The sequence below is a fragment of the Periplaneta americana genome, chromosome 6 (assembly GCF_040183065.1).
Source record: "Periplaneta americana isolate PAMFEO1 chromosome 6, P.americana_PAMFEO1_priV1, whole genome shotgun sequence".
Classification (NCBI taxonomy): Eukaryota; Metazoa; Arthropoda; class Insecta; order Blattodea; family Blattidae; genus Periplaneta; species Periplaneta americana.
This window is the reverse complement of record NC_091122.1, coordinates 20766543-20788694: the sequence shown is the minus strand read 5'-3', so window position 1 is coordinate 20788694 and position 22152 is coordinate 20766543. Positions and strand designations below refer to the sequence as shown.

At 36.0% G+C, this 22152-nt stretch overlaps 1 protein-coding gene across 1 annotated transcript in view; it reads left to right on the top strand.

The window, feature by feature from the left end:
* Positions 1 to 4673: 4673 nt before the first annotated feature.
* Positions 4674 to 22152, top strand: part of LOC138701136 (acyl-CoA-binding protein-like) — a 36946-nt gene continuing 19467 nt past the window's right edge. Inside the window, exons 1-2 of the mRNA XM_069827739.1 lie at positions 4674 to 4813; positions 21589 to 21660. Coding sequence (XP_069683840.1) covers positions 21646 to 21660 — 15 coding nt within the window. The 5' untranslated portion in view covers positions 4674 to 4813; positions 21589 to 21645. The remainder of the gene's footprint in view (positions 4814 to 21588; positions 21661 to 22152) is intronic.

Sequence of the window (22152 nt, the reverse complement as noted above, 5' to 3'; positions counted from 1 at the left end):
TGTATCAGAGAACGGAAGCGTACGAACCAAGACAATGAATTCCTATGCTTAGAATGCGACTACATTTGTCAAGTTATAAATCTCAATGGAGCCAATATAGGACACCGAATAGAAGCAATTGATATTAATTCCTGAGAAGTTCAGCCTACGAGAATGTGAGAGAAATGACAAAGTTTGTTTCGTTATGGATAGTAGTCATCGGTGCTGTAGTGCATACCATTCTTGCCTATGGATCCGAAATTCGCGAGTTGTAACCTCGTCTGGCGCCATCGATTTTAAAGATCAATAAAACCTTTAGGACCGCTTTCTTGAACTGGAGTTAATCCTAGTTTAGTTTAAACTTAAGAATTTTTCTTGGTTTAAACTGAGAATGAATTTCTCTAAATTGGTTTAACTCTTAAACTGAGATTAAAGTTAAACCTTCAGGAAGGTAGACTTGCAAGAAGGTTATCAATGGGATTGTTTATGTTGCTTTGCAGCTGTTAGTTTTGCAGAGCCTGTCTCAATAAATTGCAGATACTTTTTTTTAATGGATTATTTTACGACGACGCTGTATCAACATCTCAGGTTATTTAGCGTCTGAATGAAATGAAGGTGATAATGTCGGTGAAATAAGTCCGAGATCCAGCACCGATAGTTAACCAGAATTTGCTCATATTGCGTTGAGGGAAAACCCCGGAAAAAACCTCAACCAGGTAACTTGCCCCGACCAGGATTCGAACCCGGGCCATCTGGTTTCGCGGTCAGACGCGCTAACCATGGTTTTGTAGATACTCTAAGTCATTGGCTAAACTCTAAATGTATTTATTTTATATTTGTTCTTCAAAAATACTGTAGTAGAAAATACACTCCCATACTAGTAATATGCTGTTGACGAAAATGGCATTAAGCCAACGAAGTGGCTCAGTCGGTTAAGGCGCTTGCCTGCCGGTCTGAAGTTGCGCCCGGGCGTGAGATCGATCCCCGTTTGGGCTGATTACCTGGTTGGGTTTTTTCCGAGGTTTTCCCCAAAACGTAAGGTGATTTCCAGATAATCTATGGCGAATCCTTGGCCTCATCTCGCCAAACACCATCTCGCTATCACCAATTTCATCGACGCTAAATAACCTAGTAGTTGATACAGCGTCGTTAAATAACCAACTAAAAATGGCAGTAAGTGTTATATTACAATTCGGAAAACATTTGGATTCATTGTCGTAAATACAACTGCGACAGGGTCATTGAAGGAAACATGATTTTTAAGCTCAATATTAGAAAATAATTTTAACAGCTGTTCTCTTTCTTGGGTGAACTATTTTTTATCACCAAAAAGAACTTTCTCAACTACTGTAATTTCTTTTTGTTGCGGAATGGGAAATATTTTCTTAGTTTTAATGTTAATGAATCAATATATTATTTTGTACTTTCAACATTATCGGACAAGAATTCATCATTAGATTCTATAAAGTCGCTGGGAAAAGGAAATGAATCGAATTCTCGATTGTCAGCTCGGTGAGACTACAAGTTTAATAAAATGTCTCCATCGTTACTTCAGTCTTATTCTGAATACTGTTCAAGTTGGAACCTGAAGATTGAAATTTAGAGAATTTAAGAAGTTAAAGTGGCAGATAGGTTGGTAACACATGCCAGCCAAGAGAAATACTTCAGGCGATCCCATACTCATTAAACTACGTGTCTCAGTAGTCTCCAAAAGCTATAAGATCAGAGAACATGGTAAACTTAAGCTTAATTAAAAAAACAACACATCTCAGTTCCGCTGATCGCTGGACTCTAGCCCACACAGTCAGCGGCAGAGACTTGTTGTCATAGTAGCAGCGTCTATTTGAAGTACCCTCTTGGTTTGAGGCCCCTCTACACGGCCTGCGAACATAAATTGCTACCGGAAATGCTCGTTGTGAAAGCTTGTAATTTAACCTGTGCATTTCTTTTCGACTGCCTCAACGGCCTTATGAAGTTCACGCATTGCGAATTGTTTTAATATCCGACTTCTTGGAAAATCTCCACGATCGTGATTCGGTTCGAGGTTATGTGACAGTGCTGTACATGCACAACTACTCCAAATAATAGGTGTAATTAAATATTGTTCAGGCATGACTGTTTGACTTCGAATTCTCGCCCTGTCAATAGGTCGCTTCTTCTTAACTGTGAGTGCTTAACGCTCTCTAGCTTAGTGTATTAAGCTCTCACACATTTTCATGAGTTCCACGGATGACACATACAGACAGTCCCCGACTTACGTATAGGCAATGGAATCTGATATTTGAACGGCCAAACCTTGGATTAATGTCCAGCGTTGCAATTGGGATTTGACACGAGCGCCAGCGTCCCTTGCTTCTCTCACTCATCCCCATCTGCTACTTGTTATGCTAGCTTTCGTAATTTGTTAAATTAACAACTTCTTAACTTTGCTGTGCTACTAGCAACAGGCATCTATAATGAACACCGATCAAAATACCCTCATATATCATGAAAAACAAAAACTGAATAGACTCTAGTGGACTTCATGTTGTCAGCAAACAGCTGGATACATTAAGAAGATTGATTGATTAACTTTGCTGTGTTATAATTGTAACTTTTAGTCAACTGTCCGAAGACAGGTTTGAACCTCATAAGTAACATCAATAAGGCATCACTCATGAGGCAACTAGGCCAGGAGATAATGGGGTAGAGTGGCCAGTTCCTTTCCCCCTCCAATACATACATCATCGATTAGCTACATATTCCACTAATCAGATTTCAGATGCATACAAACAATTGTTCTTCCTCTGACACATCGTCAAGTGAGATGTACTGCCTCATAATAGATATACATATCAGCCAGAACCTCAGTCAGAGGTATTGGGCTAAAGAGTCATGGAAAAAAAGAAAATTAGAAAATGTGAGAGGTTAAAAAGGGATAGGAAAAAAGAAAAACAGAAATAATATATATGAGGTTAAAGGAAGAATAAAAAAAAATAAAATCAGACAGAAATATTACAAGGAGTAAGAATTCAGAAAAAAATATATAGGCATACTTCAAAAACGAAAGGAAGAAAAATAATGAAAATAGTTCAAATTATGGATTAAATAATTAATTGAAAAAAAATGAATTAGCGAAAGAGACAATTAAATAAAGGATAGCATATAAAAAGAAAGAATGAATGGAATATGAAAATAAAATAATGTAGAATGAAAAATACGATAGAAAGAAGGGTGTGTGAAAATGAAACAGACAAAGGGATATAAAAGTAAAAAGAAAACCATACACAATTTATGAAAGTTTAAGGCAATAAATAACGAAAGAAGATCAAGCGAAGCATAATTAATTAAATAAATAAATGGATAATATTTGAAAGAAATAATATCTACAAGAAAATGTGTAACAGAAAGAAAGAAAAAAAGAAAGAATGAGTGAGTGAGTGATGGAAAAAATTTAAGGAATGAGTATGAAGGAAACTACACAAAGAAGAACGAAAGAAGGAAAGATGGGGAAAACAATCATAATAAATTGACAGGATAGAATACAGAATTAATCAATGAAATGAATGAAAGAATGGAAGAACAGAGGAAGGAACAAAAAGATAATGAAAGAAGAAATAAAAGGAAAGGAAATAAGAGGCAGAGAATATCAACAAATAAGAATATAATAAAATGGAAGGAAGATAGCGCTAAGAAAGAAAGGAAAGCTACCGGCGTGGCTCAGTCGGTTAAGGCACTTGCCTGCCGGTATGAAGTCGCGCTCGGGCGCGGGTTCGATCTCCGCTTGGACTGATTACCTGGTTGGGTTTTTCCGAGGTTTTTCCCAACCGTAAGGTGAATGCCAAGTAATCTATGGCAAATCCTCGGCCTCATCTCGCTATCACTAATCCCATCGACGCTAAATAACCTAGTAGTTGATACAGCGTCATTAAATAACCAGCTAAAAAAAAAGAAAGGAAGAAGCTAGTATGTTTTTTTTCTGTCACTTGAAAGTAGGAACAATTATTCTACAAAATAAAGAAATATGAATGCTTATATTTGACAATGCTGGGAAACGTGTTCTGGCAACAGGTAAGCAAATAGGCCGATAACCTAGCCTAGAGAGATAGTATTTTGATGGAACTATACCAAAACACAACGTATTAAATTCTGCCTTCGTTTACATAATAATAATAATAATAATAATAATAATAATAATAATAATAATAATAATAATAATAATAATAATAATAATAACACAGTCTAGTAAATACAGTCACGAAGCTCAATACGTAGTAAATATGCAAACATTAGGTAGTTGCTCACCACTAGGATCGCTAATATCGCCTCATTACAGGCAATGCAAAATAGTACCGGCACAGTCTATTGTTTCTAGCACCCTCAAAACTCAAGCTTCGTGGCTGTATATAGTAGACTGTGATAATAATTCAATTCTGCAGTAAAAATTGTAAACGTTGCAATTAGAATACTTTGCTTTCATTCTTCTTAGGCATATGTTCACTCATAAACCGCAGATGTGTAACTAATAATATAGAATCTGCATACATTATCCGAATGACATTCAATATACCATAGACGGGTCTGTCTTCCTCGTTACCCGGGTGACGGACGATCTGGCGCTTGCGCGGATGGCCTGCCAAGCCGTTATCATGTAGACGCGCACGAGTTTTTTGCCGTTGCCTAGACAGGCTCAACCTTAGCTTGAGCACAGACCAACTTGAAGAACGGCAGCTTGGATCGTGTGTAGCTCCGGCCGGTTGTGTTGTATTCATTATCATTTTCATTACAGTTGGGCAGTGCTTCGCGTTGGGGAAGGAGCTTGCTTTGGTAGCTGAATAAGATTATTCCCGCGAAGGTAAGGTTAATATTATAATGTAAATACAGTAGTGGTATTGTTTAATTCAGAATGTTTACGTATGTTGTGTATATGCGTGGCTGTAGAAGATGAATTTCCAGGAATAAAAGATTTCTACTGTGTGATATGTAATTGATGTCATAAGAAGGCATGACACTAGAACGCTGCGTGTTACAGACCCTGAAAGAAATATAGGCCTAACAGTTAACCGGTATTTTGTTTTAATTCCATTCTAGTTCCGTTATTATAGATTTTGTTGTATGAGTATTGCATAGATTTTTAGTGTCTTAACTTTTGTGTGTTTTGGATTTTGAGTTTTGAGAGAGGGTGTATATGTACAGTTCAAATAATAATTTAATTGTATTTATCAGTATAATCAATATCGAAGGGACTAAAGAAATATTGTCGCAATAAACAGCCGTCACTATAAGAAAATATAAATAACTACAGTATGATGTCAAATCACTTAAATAATCCCCTAAACTAACCGGCAACTTTGACACATACCTCGGCTTAATGTCAACTATCCCTTATTGAACCCATCTAACCCATAAAGAACGTACGTAAAAAGTTCAGGGGATTATTTAAATGCTATGACATAATACCTTTCAATCGCATCTTTAAAATTACCCAAATTAAAAAAAAAAAAAATTAATACATTCACTATATTACGTATTTTGTACATTGTTAAATTTAGGGCTAATTTGTATTTTGTATTTTTAGATAATTTCCCAGAAAGAGGTTTGTTTAGGGTTTTAGCACAGTCTAGTATATACAGTCACGAAGCTCAGTACGTAGTAAATATGCATGCATAGATAGTTGCTAACCACTAGGATCGCTAATATCGCCTCATTACAGACAATGCGAAATAGTACCGGCACAGTCAATTGTTCCTAGCATCCTCACAACTCAAGCGTCGTGACTGTATATATTAGACTGTGGTTTTAGTATACACTAAGTTTAGGTTTATGTAAAACTGGTCTACGTGCAGCAACACATTGTGGTGAATTACCGTATTTTTATATAGGCCTAGAGTACTACAACTTTTGAATGCCGTTTTTATTTTTCTTTATTATTTTTAAAAATAAAAATACTGTAATAGGTTGCAGAAAATAGTGAAATACGTAGTAAATTCTATAATACAGTATAATATACATACACTACGCACAATTAAGAAAGTGGATTGGAGATTTCTGTGATTTTTTTATTCCGATTTGCAAAATACTGCCTCTGTAAATCATTCTTAATTTTTCCCTAATCAAACCAAAACCATGGCAAACGTCCGCTTCATTCACTTTAGTCCACACCTGTGGAGTAACGGTCAGCGCGTCTGGTTGCGAAACCAGGTGACCTGGGTTCGAATCCTGGTCGGGGCAAGTTATCTGGTTGAGGTTTTTCCGGGGTTTTCCCCTCAATCCAATACGAGCAAATGCTAGGTAACTTTCGGTGCTGGACCCCGGACTCATTTCACCGGCATTATCACCTTCATTTCATTCAGACGCTAAATAGCCTAGATGTTGATACAGCGTCGTAAAATAACCCAATAAAAAATCATTCATTTTATCTCCACACTTAAAACTTCTCTTTTCGTTGCACCTTGCTCCATTTTACTGTATCGTATAGAATATCTGTTTACAAGCTGAATGTCAGAAGTAAACAGTCTGAACTGAATGTCTGGATTACAGTACTGTACACAACTTGGTCTGCTAACATTTTGCAAAAGGTTGTTAGAACGACAGAAGATATATTTACAATTACTAGTAGCGGGTACTTGATTGTTCGTTATTCTCCCATATGAAGCCAGTTGTGTAGACCGTAGATCAATTTACCGACGTCATTGCCCAGGATGCGCCATAGGAGGCTTGTCTATGCTATATCCGAGATGAGACGAGATGTTGGAAATTTGTTGAGATGTCACAGGCAACGAGTTAGAAACAGAATATAGAGCGGCCATTGCGCCACCATGTCTGAAGAAAATTGAACGACCATCCGCCATTAGCTTAAGCGCCCAAAACAAATTGGGCATGGCGATAAGTGAGGTTGGAATCGTCAAGCTCTCAAAATTTCGTTTGCATAAATCAGTTAAACTGAAGTGGAAAAACCTAGTATTTGGTCAAATACGTGCTAGTAACTTAATCTAAAATAAAGAACTTATGTACGCTAAATTTAAAACACTTGAGCAATTCCTAGAAGGAAAGCTTAAAAGAATAACCTAAGCAAAATTGGCATGTACGTCTGACAAGAAGTCCTAGCAAATATACTGAAGAAAATGTTGAATAAACAGAATGGTGAGTACTAAATATTATATGTACAGTTAATTTAATCGCATTAAATCTATAGGCTACTATATAACCAAATCGTGAATTAAAAAAAAAAAAGACATGGCGGTATATAAATATTATAACTATCTCCTGACGTCATCAAGGACATCATACCTTTCCATCGTATCTTTATATTTACCCAATCTTTATTGTTTCCAACATAATAAATGATCTGAATTGTTGCAAAACGTTTGAAACTTATGATAAAGTAGGCCTACATATGTTGTTTTTGTGACGCTAAATTTTTGCCAGTATTGTTATTTTGCTTTTGCAATGTAAGAAACTGGGATGGCTGCCTGACCAGTGTTCATTGTGTAGGATTGTTCTGTATGAAGAGGTGAGTAATGGTGAATTATTTAGATGTTTGAATTTGTATGAGCAACCTTCGAAAGATTGTGATTGTCCTTCTTTAACCAGCAATTGAAAAAGTCCAATCGGACCCTCTGCTGAATTTATATAGCTACTTTAGAATGGATTAATAATAAACGAAGTGCAAAATTTCATGTTAGGCATTGGAGTTACACAACATTTGAAACAAAGGAAATCTATGCAAGTCGAAAAAGTCAAGAAGAAAGCTATGCGAGACGAAAGAAAAAAACCTGTCGACAGGACAAATGATATTGCAGAGTTCTTGTTGATGAGGCTAAGAGAAATCAATGCCGCTGAAAGAAAAAGAAAATAAAAGATTTCTAACCAAACCAGCTCTGATTCGAGTGTCCTGCCTCTGTAATCTATACGCTTCGTCTCTCATTTCTCCAGTCCTTCAGCTTCGTATTGCTTATAACGTTAAAAAAAAATCACGAGATTCGGATTGTCGCGTAAGACTTACATGAAAACATCAAACATTAAAACTTTTTTTTTACAAAATTGAATCAGTCGGAGCTAAAAGGAACTAAGTCACTTTTCACAATCTTTCAGGAGAAACAAAAAATATTCCACTAATAACACAAATATTATATTTTTATGTTATAGAAGACAAAAGAATATTTAAAAATCTTAGTTCCTTCTTCCACCGTTCGATGCGCATGACATCCGTTCAAATTGTTGCATAACCTAAAACTGCATTTTTACTTAGTTCCTTTTAGCTCCGACCGATTCAATTGTATTGCGTTAATTTTCCATAACATTTTCAACTCGCAATAAACCAGAAGCAATAGGTTTATGATAGGCTAAAGTGCGGTTCATATACTTGTGATCTCTTTAGAACACAACGTCGATAGTGGTACTTCCATTCATTATATTCATTGTTCAATCAGGCTCATTTATATTGCCGTAATTCAAAATTATTATGTGATAAATAGCCTATTAAGTTTATAAAGTAGCTCAGTCTGTTAAGGCGCTTTCCTGCCGATCTGAAGTTGCGCTCGGGCGCGGGTTCGATCCCCGCTTGGGCTGATTACCTGGTTGAGTTTTTTTCCGAGGTTTTCCCCAACCGTAGGGTGAATGCCAGGTAATCTATGACGAATCCTCGGCCTCATCTCGCCAAATACCATCTCGCTATCACCAATCTCATAGACGTTAATAACCTCGTAGTTGATACAGCGTCGTTAAATAACCAACTTAAAAAAAGTTTATAAAATACGTAGCACAATCTTCATATTCGGTTATGGATGTAATTGTTTCCTTCGTTAAGAATTTTCAAACTGTGGCGATTATTTAAGCTCAGTGCCATGTATTTTTTTTTCAAGTAAAATCCATTGGTATTTTTTTTACTAAAATTATTATAGTTAATAGGCATCATTACCGGAAAAATTGAGTCTTAGATACTGAATATAAGCAAAATCCGATATCACAGCACTTTCTCTAAGGAGAAAACAAAAATCGCAAAATATGTTTAATGATTATGGTGTATTTTCAGAAGTTAGTCATGCATTGGAACAAAGTCGTGTGCGTATCAGAATTATGCGTGCAGACTATTTCAAATAATCCTTTATCATTTGATGATCCTCTTCCAGAATGGCTCTTAAAAACTGTACAATATAATATAAGTTGCAAAGTAACACGTTATGTATTCCCGGATGGGGTCCGTCGCATACAGCAGCTGTTGCGAACCGTTGCTCATATTGAAGATATTCCATGAATGCTAGTCGACATGTGTCCGTATGAGTTACCGGGGACGCAAAAGAAAAAAAAATCCTGAGCAGATGTTGATAGTCATTCAATTCAGGAACCTCCTTGTTCATCTGCCTAACGTTAATATTAATTGTTCATATTAATATGTAGGTTGTTGTTTAGTCAACTATCCGAAGACATGACATCTGAACGTCGCAAGTGATACCATCAAGGCACCACTTATGAGGTAACTAGGCCAGGAGATAATGTAGTAGGGTGGCTAGTTAATATGTAGGTATTTCCAAATATATTGTTATTATTACATTACCACGAAGCAATGTGACTTAGTGGTCATCACTCCCGTCTTAATACGAGCCTGAAGGTCTGGGACCGGCTATCCTGATTTTGGTTTTCCGTGATTTCAGAAGCTGCGGTAGCACCAATTGCAAAGGGTCATGACCCGCCTCCTTTCCAATCGTAAATAACCCGTCACTATGACTTCTCATATTAGACTATATACCAACCGACAATCTTCGGTAACAGGCCTGCCACCTATACGTGAAATATCGTCCCTCTGTGGATATGACTGTGAACTACGATAAAGTGAAGAAGTACAGGAAAATATTATTTATCACGATATTCTCTCTGGATCATGCACTGGCTTATTATAAGCCCAGAAGTCCCTATTGTAGGTCGGGGGTTTTCTCCAACTGTAAGTCGGATATCAGGTAATCTCATCGTTGCGACGGCGGTAGACTTGTTTTCAGTCCTTGAAGCGTCAAAACTGTTGTGGGATTTAATCGATTAATCGATCAATTTCTGTTGTAAGATTAATCGATCAAAATATTTAATCGAATAATTGAGTCGATTAAAATTAATTAGTTGTACTTGATATTAATTATGATTTTGTTAATACATTCTGCTGTTTTGTTGCAGTTTCTTTACTGAGTTTGTAGATGAAGCGTGTGTGTTTAGTTTGCTAAAGGAAAAAAATCAGATTTCTATGGTCTGTGAAAAGTAAAAACTCCATTATGTCATATGAGAATTTGAGAGGTAAACTCGGTGAAATGTTTGGATTTAAATTGAACAATCGTGGAGAAGTGCTTGACAGAAAGAATGTTCTTTCGTGTTTAGTAATGCAGGAAACATTGTTAGTAAACGTAGAGCGGCACTTAATTCGGAGCATGTGAATGCACTCGCATGTTTAAAATCATGGATGAAGCAGTATTGCTATTAACTAATGTTATTACTGAAAAACTAATATTAACTACGTGAGTCTTCATACTTTTTTATTTGTGTTTGTCTCAAAATCCCCTGAAAAATTGACACAATAAATTATAAGCCTACGGACTGGAAGGTCCGGGGTTCGATCCCAGGTGGTGACAGGATTTTTTCTCGTTGCCAAACTTTCAGAACGGCCCCGAGGTTCACTCAGCCTCCTATAAAATTGAGTACCGGGTCTTTCCCGGGGGTAAAAGGCGGTCAGAGCGTGGTGCCGACCACACCATCTCATTCTAGTGCCGAGGTCATGGAAAGCATGGGGCTCTACCTCCATGCCTCCCAAGTGCCTTCGTGGCGTGTTACGGGGATACCTTTACCATTACCTTTACATAATAAATATGTTAGTAAGTAACTAAAATAGTACTGTTTTGTAATATAACGATGCAGTATAAACAGATATACAACATTTTATACTTATGCTTACCACCAAACACAAATTAAATTTTAACAATAATTGTGTATTACAGTATATTAAAACTTTTTTTCAGGTCGATCAAAGCTAGATTAATTTGTCGATTAATCGATTAAATATTTTGAACGATTGACAGCACTAGTCAAAACCGGATCAACACGTTGCTATAAGCGAAACTGCTCTCATGTCAGAAGAGGCAGAATACGCTCGTGTAACCATACTGGCATAGGCCTAATATAACGCGTTATCGCCATATTTCCTCATAATTAGGCCTGGAATATATGGGCGTAATTTTTCAGTCGAAATGGGCTGCACGTTTAGTTGGCTTGCAGTCGCGTCTTGCAGCTTTTGAAGTCAAAAGGGACGGCTGCAGTTCGTTTGCTGCCGATCCTCGCAGCACTGCGACTTCATATTTGCAGTCCACTCTACAACACACTGTCGTCTGCCGGCAGACTGCATTCTTTCCTTCGTTTCTGTGCAAGATGGACATATAATTCGATCAGAAACTCATACTTTCCCCAAGACTTCACCTCGATCTATTTTTAACTACTGCACATGATACATGAAATTAGGGGGAGGTGGAGAGTGTTGATGGAATGGTAGAGGGAAACGCGAGTACCCCGAGATAAAACCATCTGCCTTATCCATCACAAATAGTCTGACCGGGGATCGAAACTGGGGCTCCTGGGTGGGAGCCATAAATCTACGATACGGTCCTTTCGTCTTTACTTCCCTTCTTGAAGATGTCATGCTAAGGATTTTACATCCTTTAAAATCCATTACCTTTGGCAGTGTTCAAACCCGCGAAACCTGAATTCAATGGCCAACGTGGTAACCGCGGAACCACACAAGAATTTTCTCTAATACTCGTACTTTCCTGAAGTCTTATTAGTGTAATATGTAGCTAATCGGCGATGTATGCAATGGAAGTGGAAAGGAACTGGCCACTCTACCCCATTATATCCTGGCGTAGTTGCCTCATAAGTGGTGCCATGTTGGTATCACTTGTGAGGTCCAGACCTCTCTTCGGACAGTTGACTAAACAACTCATATTTTCAATACACTGTTCCCGAAGTGTAACGTGAAATAAATAAAATTACTGTGATTTAAACGTACATTCTCATTTTGAAATATGCTTTAAAGATAATTTTAATATGTTATTGTTCTTGTTGTTAGTAGGCGGCTTCTACACTGCGCTCTAACATCCGCGTACAACGCGGCTCTTAACGATGCTGTGATAATTGCATGGTTATCTTATACCGTTACGAAATTTATTCTTCCTCCTTTTGTCTTGCTTTCAAGTTAGTGTTGGCGCTTTGGATACGCTGTTTTGAAAATTGTTGACCGGCATTATATAACGACAAGTAGACGAACTCGTTGACCATGTGGCCAATGTGTCGCAAGGCCAGGCGTAAGAGCACAGCTGCGGAGTTGGCATGCTGAACTCTCCAGGAACTGCAAAGCTCGAGAACTTTGTACCAATAAGGCCGCCTTTAACTGGGTCTTCCGAGTAATTGTGTGATAAAACATTAATTACAGTATTTTCCTAATTATTATTGTAATCGTTCTCCGAAATTACTGACCTATAGCACAACTACACAAAAAAAAAACTTGAAAATACTAGAATTAACGCAGGAATGATAGAAGGGGATGATGTGAAAACTTATCTAACGTCACTTTATCCGCTTAGAGTTGCATTGATCGATCGACCAATCGATCGATATAGGAGTCATTACGACTCAACCCTTTAACTGGTCCAGTGTATAGTCTGAGTCTTCTTACTATATGGGCTATTCCATATGAAATCGATCAGTAAAATCCCTCGCATTTTTTATACTCTAATTTTTTCCCTATTTATACAAGGTGCTGAGGAGAGTGCATTTTCAAAAATATACTATCGAAAGTCAAACGGTTTTCGTATTACTGAGCGACAAATTTAGCGTATTTTATAAAAACAAGCCTCTTTCAGCGCTCAGAACTCTGGAACCATTTACTGCAGAATTTTGAACGAGAGCTCATTTTGAAGCTGACATTTGGTAGGTTATGTTAAGAAGTAATCCTTATTTTTATTGTATACAGAGAGACAGATAATCTGATTTTACTTACTTTTAGGCTTTTTGCCAGTTTGTAAAAATGTAAAAAAATATTGAGAGAAAGCCTTGCATTATTAAGAGGGATTCGGTATTGTTTGCTTAGTGGTACGGCAATAAGTTTCGAGGGTATTAAATAGATTATTTTCAACGCCTAGACTTGAACGGCGCAGTACCGCACGCACTGGCCGAGAGCTGAAGATAAGCGAGTGTTGGGCGTCATTTTACTCCTGTGTTTATGAAAACTTGTGATAAAGCTAGCACAGCCATGACTGATAGACGACACATCACGTGTTTGTCTCCTGGCCTTGCTTACCTCGGCTAGCTCCCGCCTCACAGCCAGCTGGTTAGTTCACGCGCGTACTATTTATTTTCTTTATTTGATATTTTCAATACTTTGTTATAAACGTGCCACCAGTAAAAAATGTGTTTATTTGTACTTTCAATGCTGAATCTAACTATATATTTTTAAAATACTTTTTCTTGGCAAAGGCGTCTTAATGAGGTAAAATCTAAATTTCTCAATTTCCATAAAAAGTAAGAAAATCTGTTTATATGTCAATATAAACTTTAATTTCTCAGCATCAAAATAAACCATGATTTTAATCATTGGGTGAAAGGGTTTCGAAGCTACAACAGTTTAAATTTGCAAATTTTATGAAAATGCGATAAATTTAAATATGTTTAATTTAAACACTATGAAGTTCTGATGCCTCAAACTTTGCACAAAGCATTGTATCACAGTTCTCTAAGTACAAAAAAAGTTTTATTGTATTTAGAAATTGTAAGGTCAATTTTCTCTATAGACTATTTCAGTCGATTTGAGATGGAATAGCTCATATACCTAAATGTGAAATCTAACCATTTTCCCCTTGTTTATATGCTAGTCGATTATAGAGATTTTTTAGTTGTCAGGTTGAAATTTTTTGACAACTTTGTTTCGAATTTGCGTACTGAAAGATAATACAACCGGCAGTTGCTTTTTAACTGTTACGTTGACAGCATCGTTTGTCTTTGAAAAGGCTGCCAACATTCATGAAACGAAAGTTAATGGCGAGTGTTATTTGAAATTTGAAAGTAATTGATAATGAATAATATTGATATTAATAATAATACAGTAACAATTCATGTAGTCAAACAAAATAAATTTTAGTTTAGATCTCATGAATCATAAACTGTTTAGTCAAACCAATTAATTTCATGTCACCAAATAAAATACATTTTAATATTACATCAATCAATCATAAATAATTATATAACTATTGATGTAATTTTACCTGCTTTGATGATATCTAGTAAATGTATGCAACATTGAAAAGACGGCCATATTAGCTATTTAGAAGTTAATCTGAGTAAACACCACTATACTACCTCCCATAGTCCCATTCTCAAGCACAACGGTAGATTGTACTGAGGTTCTCTGTGTGTATAATGGGGTTCATGTGAGATTAGTTCCTGAAAGCTAATATGGCCGCCTTTTTAATGTTTCAAACTATTACACAATTTCTAATTACTAAATTGTTCACCAATATGCTTGAGTTAAATCCCAAATCTCTCCGCAGTGCATATGAAGAGAAGCCATTTATGTCATTGTTGATAGTGATTCGTCCGTTGGACGGGGACGTTAAGCCTTGTGACCCCTTCGGTGCTATTCGACAGAAGTAGGCTACATGCCGGCACCGAGTTTCCCCTTCTCCCTTCCGCACCTTCATCATCCACCTTACCCATTCCCTACATTACACTTACACGAACATTTACACATACACTCACCCTAGTACACGACATAATTCTTCACAGATACACATCATGCATAACGTGGCCCGCCGAAGTGGTATGCAACTTGAAAATGGGTCACAGTCCTGCCATCAATCCGCAGTATGCGGAACCCGAATGACGCAAGTAAAATGGGTAGGCATTAGATACACACACACACCAAATACTCGTATCATGGATTCAGGTAAAAGTACATAACCATGAACAGAATAATAATAATAATAATAATAATAATAATAATAATAATAATAATAATAATAATAATAATAATAATAATGTTTGATTGATTTTGTCTGTAATTGGTTTGACTAAACCATTTATCATTTAATGATCATGAGACATATCCTAACAATTTATTTTGTTTCACCATATGAAATGATTAGTTCACACAAGACTGCTTTTTGAAAGTTTAAGTTCAAATTTACTCCGGATCATTTTTTTCTCGCATATTTAGTCGATCTCGTCGCGTTCGATCAATCATCATCCCAGACATCCGAATCGATTTCAGATCTCACAATTCTCTCATTTTCTTTTAAGAAAATCTTTTATGTTGATTTCATCAATAAAACTGTTTTCATAACACAAGGATTAACAAAATGTATTAACAGTTAAATTGTTACCATAGCAACAATATCCATAGTACGTCTATACAGATTTTTTTCATAAGAAATAATGCAAATAAAACTAAAATTGACTCATTTTTTGCTTTCAATGCTCGAACACGACAAATTTAACATTTTGAAAGGAAAATTTCACACAAAAAAAAAGAAATAAAATTTTCAGCCATTATTGTACAGGGTGTGACATCAAAATATTAAATTTGACGTATTCGAGCATTTAAAAGAATGGGTTAATTATAGTTTTATTTGCATTATTCTTTACTTGTGAAAAACCCTCTATAAAACCAATGAATTACTACATAAAATATACTCTTTCAGATGATATAAACAACTATAGTCCGTTATTTAAAAAAACCTCGATGACTTGTGAGTAGTACAGGAATAGTCGAATAAATATTTTGTTTTCATAAAATGATTCCTTTCTAAATACAAGGTTGACGTCTGGTGTCTGTTGTTGATCTACATTAAATAAGTGAAATTGCTTAGGGCTCTTGGAGAAAATACAGACGTCACATTAGCTACGAAGAAATATTACTGTCGCCGGCTGATTTCGCACCCATCTCCAAGGCTTCCACGTAGAGTTGAAGCTATTGTTTATCCACTGCATAGCTGTGGCAGACAACCTCACGGTTGGTTGATATAATTCCGTTGGTTTTTAATATTGTTTCGGAGAAACGTCCATTCGTAAGACTTCGAGTGGAGTGTACTGGATGCGTATGTATAATCCGCATTGCAGTACGCCGCTAAACGATGTAATTGGTTCAGCATCGCGTCACACTACCATCTCTACTCTTACGCTGTTGAAATGTTGGAATTGGGTGTTATTTGGGGGTATATGTACAAACATACACATATGTTTTACTTTTTTCATTCTATGAACTATGAAGTATCCTGATGCTGAAAACGATATTGTTATGAAATTTTCATAGAACTGCAAGTTTTCAACATTCCTAATAACTTAACTGAAGTGGTTTTCGACTTGACTATCAAACTATGTATGAGGACCTTGCCGTCCTCTATTGAATATTGTGTAATCAATGATTTCATGTAGTCATTCACGTAGATTCGTTCTGACACCGGGAATCGAACCCAGAACCCTCAGCTTGGCGCGCTGAGTGCTCTTACCATCTGAGCTATTCCCAGAGCCGAGCCACACAGTGCCTGTACAAAGAAAGAGAGTTCGGCCGGCACTGTGGATCGGGTCTCGGAATAGCTCATTTAATAAAAGCACTCGCGCATCGAGTTGAGGGTCCTGAGTTCGATACCCGGTGTCGGAACGATTTTTTTTTTTCCACTAATAAGTAATGACTATTAAACTGTTCGCTGTGATTTCATCTGAACTATTGGACGTATTTTGTTCATATTCTATATCTAGGAGTCAATTCATTTTGGAATGATTCAATTGAAATACTGTATATTTAAATAAAAAATTAGTAATAATCTACTTTTAAAATACAAAAAAAAAACAATGACGATCCAATTCAGATCTGTTTTCTTTGTCTTCTTTTCTTCACGTGTAACGTCTATATGCGACCTACATTAATAGAAAAAAATGACAGGATTTGATGAAACGGAAATTATACTTAGGCCTATCGCCATGGAAACGTTTACGTCATACTTTGTAAACAGTGGCTAAAACTGTAAACTCAACAATGTGAATGAGTCCATTCCGAGTTCCTACACGTAAGGGAGGGAGGGGGAGAGAGAGATATTTGATTAAATCGTCAGCTCTCCAGTGAGGGTGACCACAAGGATCCTGAATACAGAGCAGTTATGATTTTTAAGTCGATTAATTAAAAAAAATTACTAAATTTTGGATTTGGGATTCGCTAGATGCCAAAATGTCATGTTAACAAAATTATCTTTCTTGAAAATGTAAATGATAGGTGAATTATACATACATATACATACATACATACATACATATATACATACATACATACATACATACATACATACATACATACATACATACATACATACATACATACATACATACATACATACATACATACATACATACATACATACATACATACATACATACATACATACATATTTGCACACATCTGTTATTGGTTTGATTTTATTTTTGAGTACTAGAATTTGGTTGGTTTTCTAACGAAACACTCTTTTATAGTTACAACAATTTCACCTTGACCTAACACCACCTACCTTGTTGCTATGTCGCATTCTTTTTCCCACAATTATATGCGTTCTGCTCATGACTTCCTATCGCGTACAGTTCTCATGTAATCATTCTTGTTCTTTCAGGTTCATTAATAGTCTATGCATTTATTCACGTACGTATAATTTCTTACCAGCTATTGAAAGCTCGAAGCTCTGTACGGGTGAGGACACACTTCGCATGTCCCTAAGAGTCACCAGGCCAAACCAATATGTTTATTTTTTAATTAAAATGGCATTATTATTATTATTATTATTATTATTATTATTATTATTATTATTATTATTATCCTACTTGTAGTCTTCCTACTAACATATTTGCATCTCGTTGTTTAGCACGTTAATATTATAAATGAATCGGTGAGAATTAAAAGGCACTAAGTGACATTTTTTTGGTAAAGTGAGTTATACATTGTTTCTTATGTTAAAGATAGTCCTATCGATTGGTAATGAAAGGGATTACCTACAACAACTGTGTAGGAGAGTAATTACAACGTATTCTTTAGAGTTGGTGAAGAAAGGAACTAACTGTTGCACTTAGTTCCGTTCAATTCCAAAAGTTGACTTGACATTGGCTGCATTTCTGTGACAAATAAATGAATATGTACCTGCATGGAGTAAACCTTTATACTCTTTTAAAGTTTAATTTGTTAGCTTTGCAAGATTTGTTTGGAATTGTTTAGGAAAACAGTAGTTTGGAATGGATCCTAAAGAAGCACAAGTTCAGTTAAGACTTTCTTGGTAAAGGGAAGACTCAAACCATTTAAAAATTTATAGAAAAACTTTCATAAGTCTTCACTTTATACCACAGAAAAGAGTTTCCACTTTTGATCTGAGGCTGTTTTCCTGGTGGAGGACATTAGTTCTTTGATTGTGATGGGACATTTAGCCTTACAAAACGTGCTGTACTTTTATGTTTTCAAAACTAACAATAAAGTAATCTAAAGTGCTAATTTATTGTCTGATACTTAAGTAGAATTGAAAGGAACTTAAGTACAATACATTCATTTATTTTTGTAATAACTCTAATAATGATAATGATGTCTAATCTGTTTAGCGTTATATCTACTTATTATTACAGAGGTTGCAATTTAATTTTATGTTTGCAAAAATAACAATAAACTAATCTGAATTGCTAATTTATTGTCTAGTACTTTCATGTAGAATTGAAGGGAACTAACTACAATGAATTAATGTTTTTCTCTAACTACAGTAAAGGACAAAATTAATATATTTTTAACTAATTTCGGCATCGCAGCCTGAGGCTTATTGTGCCTAGACCCACAACTCTACTGAACACACGCACACACTGCAGGACTCCCCCGTAAAATTAATATTTACATTCAATTTTTAACATCAGTGACCCATTCTCTACTGCTCCGAAAAAATAAACGTAAACATTAAAAACCTAAAGGCTCATTCACAATGAAAATTAAACATAACGTAAGTGTTAACTTAAGAATATAAACGTTACGGTAAAATCAAGAAGTCATACCATCATTCACGATGGGAACATAAACATAACCGCAAACATACTTGGTAACCATGGAAACATAACAACGACGCCATTTCCTCATATTCTGTCGTATACTTCAGCGCTCCACGATTGTGTTCTGTTTGCAAATCACGTAAGCATAAGCATGGAAGTTTGGAGTTTGCAAACTTTCATGTTAACGTCTTATGGTAATGTTTATGTCATTGCTTATGTGAATCATTGTGAATGATCCCATTTGGTAGCCTGGGCGCAAACTTCTGTGTTTATGTTACGGTTATGTTTAATTTTCATTGTGAATGGGCCTTAACTTTCCGACTCTTTTTTTTTTTTTTCAATTTACCGAAAACCACACAAATGTAGTTAGTTTCTTTTACGACTCACCAATTCAAATAAATACATAATTGTGTTTATTGTTAACATCATCAGTATCTGTTCTAGTGTACCTTCACATTCCTGTACACCGTGTCCCGCTTAGAGGGATCGAGAAATAAATGCTCACCACTTAAAACCAGATAAAGATATCGTTGTGATTTACATCTGACAAGATAGAGAAACTGTCCAAGCTTATGCAACAAAGTTTGAAAACAGCTGCATGCGTAACTTTCGTCTGTTTGTTGCTAAAACAAGCCTGGTGCCATTTTGTAAGAGAACACGTCATGTGGACACCACAACAGAAAGTTCAGTGTGTGCTATGGCTAACAGAAAAAAATCTGTTACGCGAGTAGAACGGCGTGTTCGTCGTACATGGATAGGTGGATCGAAAGACGAGGACCCATTGCTTGGCCAATCAGGTCACCCCTTGGACTTTTTTCTAAGACTTTGTGAAGGATGCTGTGTACCAAAGAGGCAGAGCTAACACTTTGTTGAAACTGAGACAACGCATCACAAATGCAGCTGCGCTAGAGACTCCACAAATGCTACAGAACAATATTGGCGGGAGGTTGAATACCATTTAGATGTCTGCAGAGCAACTCAAGGCGCACACATCGAGTTGCATTCAGCATTCTCCGAAATTCGGACAGTTTTTATATCAAGTTATGTAAAAAGTTATGTTAATAAACCATTATTTACACTTGAAATTATCACTTATTTCTCGATCCCTCTAAGCTGAACACTGTGTATTTCAGTCAATCATAACTATCTACTCGTATTTACATTTTCCTGTCATTTTATTGCTATTTCGAAGGTAGGTAGTTTAACTAATATTTCCCTAATACTTATCTTACATTATTTTCTTTGATTACTATTTACGCACTAATCTTAGTATTCGTCCTTTCTAAATGCCATCTACAATAGTGTCTACCTCTTTCTATTCTTATTTAATTATTATTTCTATCCTACTTTCCCATCGCACTGTTTTCTCTAGAACCATAATTTCTTCCTCTATTATCTATAATTTAATACTTCAAGTTGTAAAATTTCTCTGTTTGCTTCTCACTCTTTTTTTCCAGTTCCACTTCATTCTATTTTTGCTTAGTATTATACTTATTATTCATTACTTCATAGGTAGTCTTTTAGTTTCACTGTTCCAATTAATACTACAAGTTACACTCTTCACTATAGGGTAAAGGTTGGTAATATTGTGATACTAGTAATATTGTGATAGTTCCATTTGAGAATTTATTACAATTTTACTGAGCGAGAGAAGAACCAGTTTTGTATGGAAACTTGTCCACGAATATTCCCTTAAAACGTTGACGCAAAAAACTTATCTTTCTCTCGCTCAGTAAATCTGTAATATATTCTCAAAAATAACTATCACAATATTACCAACCTTTACCCTACCCTACTTTATCATCGCAGCTGTTTGGCCTAGTAGCCTACCATCCTTCATTTACCTAATATTTATGATTTTACTATCCCATAACTTAGAGGTCGCTTGATTTTCGGCATTTCACTTTTTTCTACATTGAAACTTCAGATTCTTGCTCTATGAATACCCATATCAACACCTATCTTGTCCACACCTGTGGAGTAACGGTTAGCGCGTCTGGCCGCGAAACCAGGTGGCCCGGGTTCGATTCCCGGTCGGGACAAGTTACCTGGTTGAGGTTTTTCCGGGGTTTTCCCTCAACTTAATATGAGCAAATGCTGGGTAACTTTCGATGCTGGACCGCGGATTCATTTCACCGGCATTATCACCTTCATCTCATTCAGACGCTAAATAATCTGAGATGTTGATAAAGCGTCGTAAAATAACCTACTAAAACCCACCTTATTAGTTAACCACACTTTCAATTTTCTTCTTTCTTATTAAAATCTTCTATTAAATGTAATAACCTTTTCTGAAATAGATAAATCTAATACAGAAGATGATAATGCTGGCGGCAATGATGTTGATTGAAATTGCAACTTAATTACTGGCAGCAGGGAGCTTTATTGCATCTCTTCTCTCTCGGAGCCAATTATCCTCTCCCATCAACTCCATCTCCCCCACCAGAAGCATTAGAGCAAGCTCCCTCGAGCAGTTAATTAGATTCGGTTAATGTTTTAGTAATTATTTTAGTGTCACAGATACTGAAGCCCTTTATTTTCATTCCACAGACCTCTTCTTGGCGAAGAATTACTGCAGAGTGAAGGAAGAATATTGTGATAACCGCCATGTCGCTAGATGAGGTATGTATCAGTGACACTGTCTTCTCTTATTCATTACTAGACATCGGATTTTTAGGCACTAAAAATTGCAGTTTTAGGCGCCTAAAATAAGCTCAAAATTTGTAAAATAAGGCTCTATTTTAATGAAAATAGGCATTTTAGGCACATCAAGGTATCATACTTATTTCTTTCACTGAAATTTTTAGTTATACACTAAAATACGCACAAAAAAGTATGTTTAACCATTAAAAAAGAATACTATATTATATTTATAAACAGAGCTGCACAAATTTAATATATTGAAACTAATGAAATAATGATTATTGATATCAAGATTACTCATTTTAAGTTATTGAAATTCAGTTCCATGCTCAGACTTTATTATAATTATCTGCACAGTACACCACCAGAAATTGTGATTTTATGACACTCTGAAGGGCAGTACAGCTAATCGGTTTCAGACCAAAAACAGTCATTTTTATAGTATAGTATATCACATGTTGTGATTGTTGC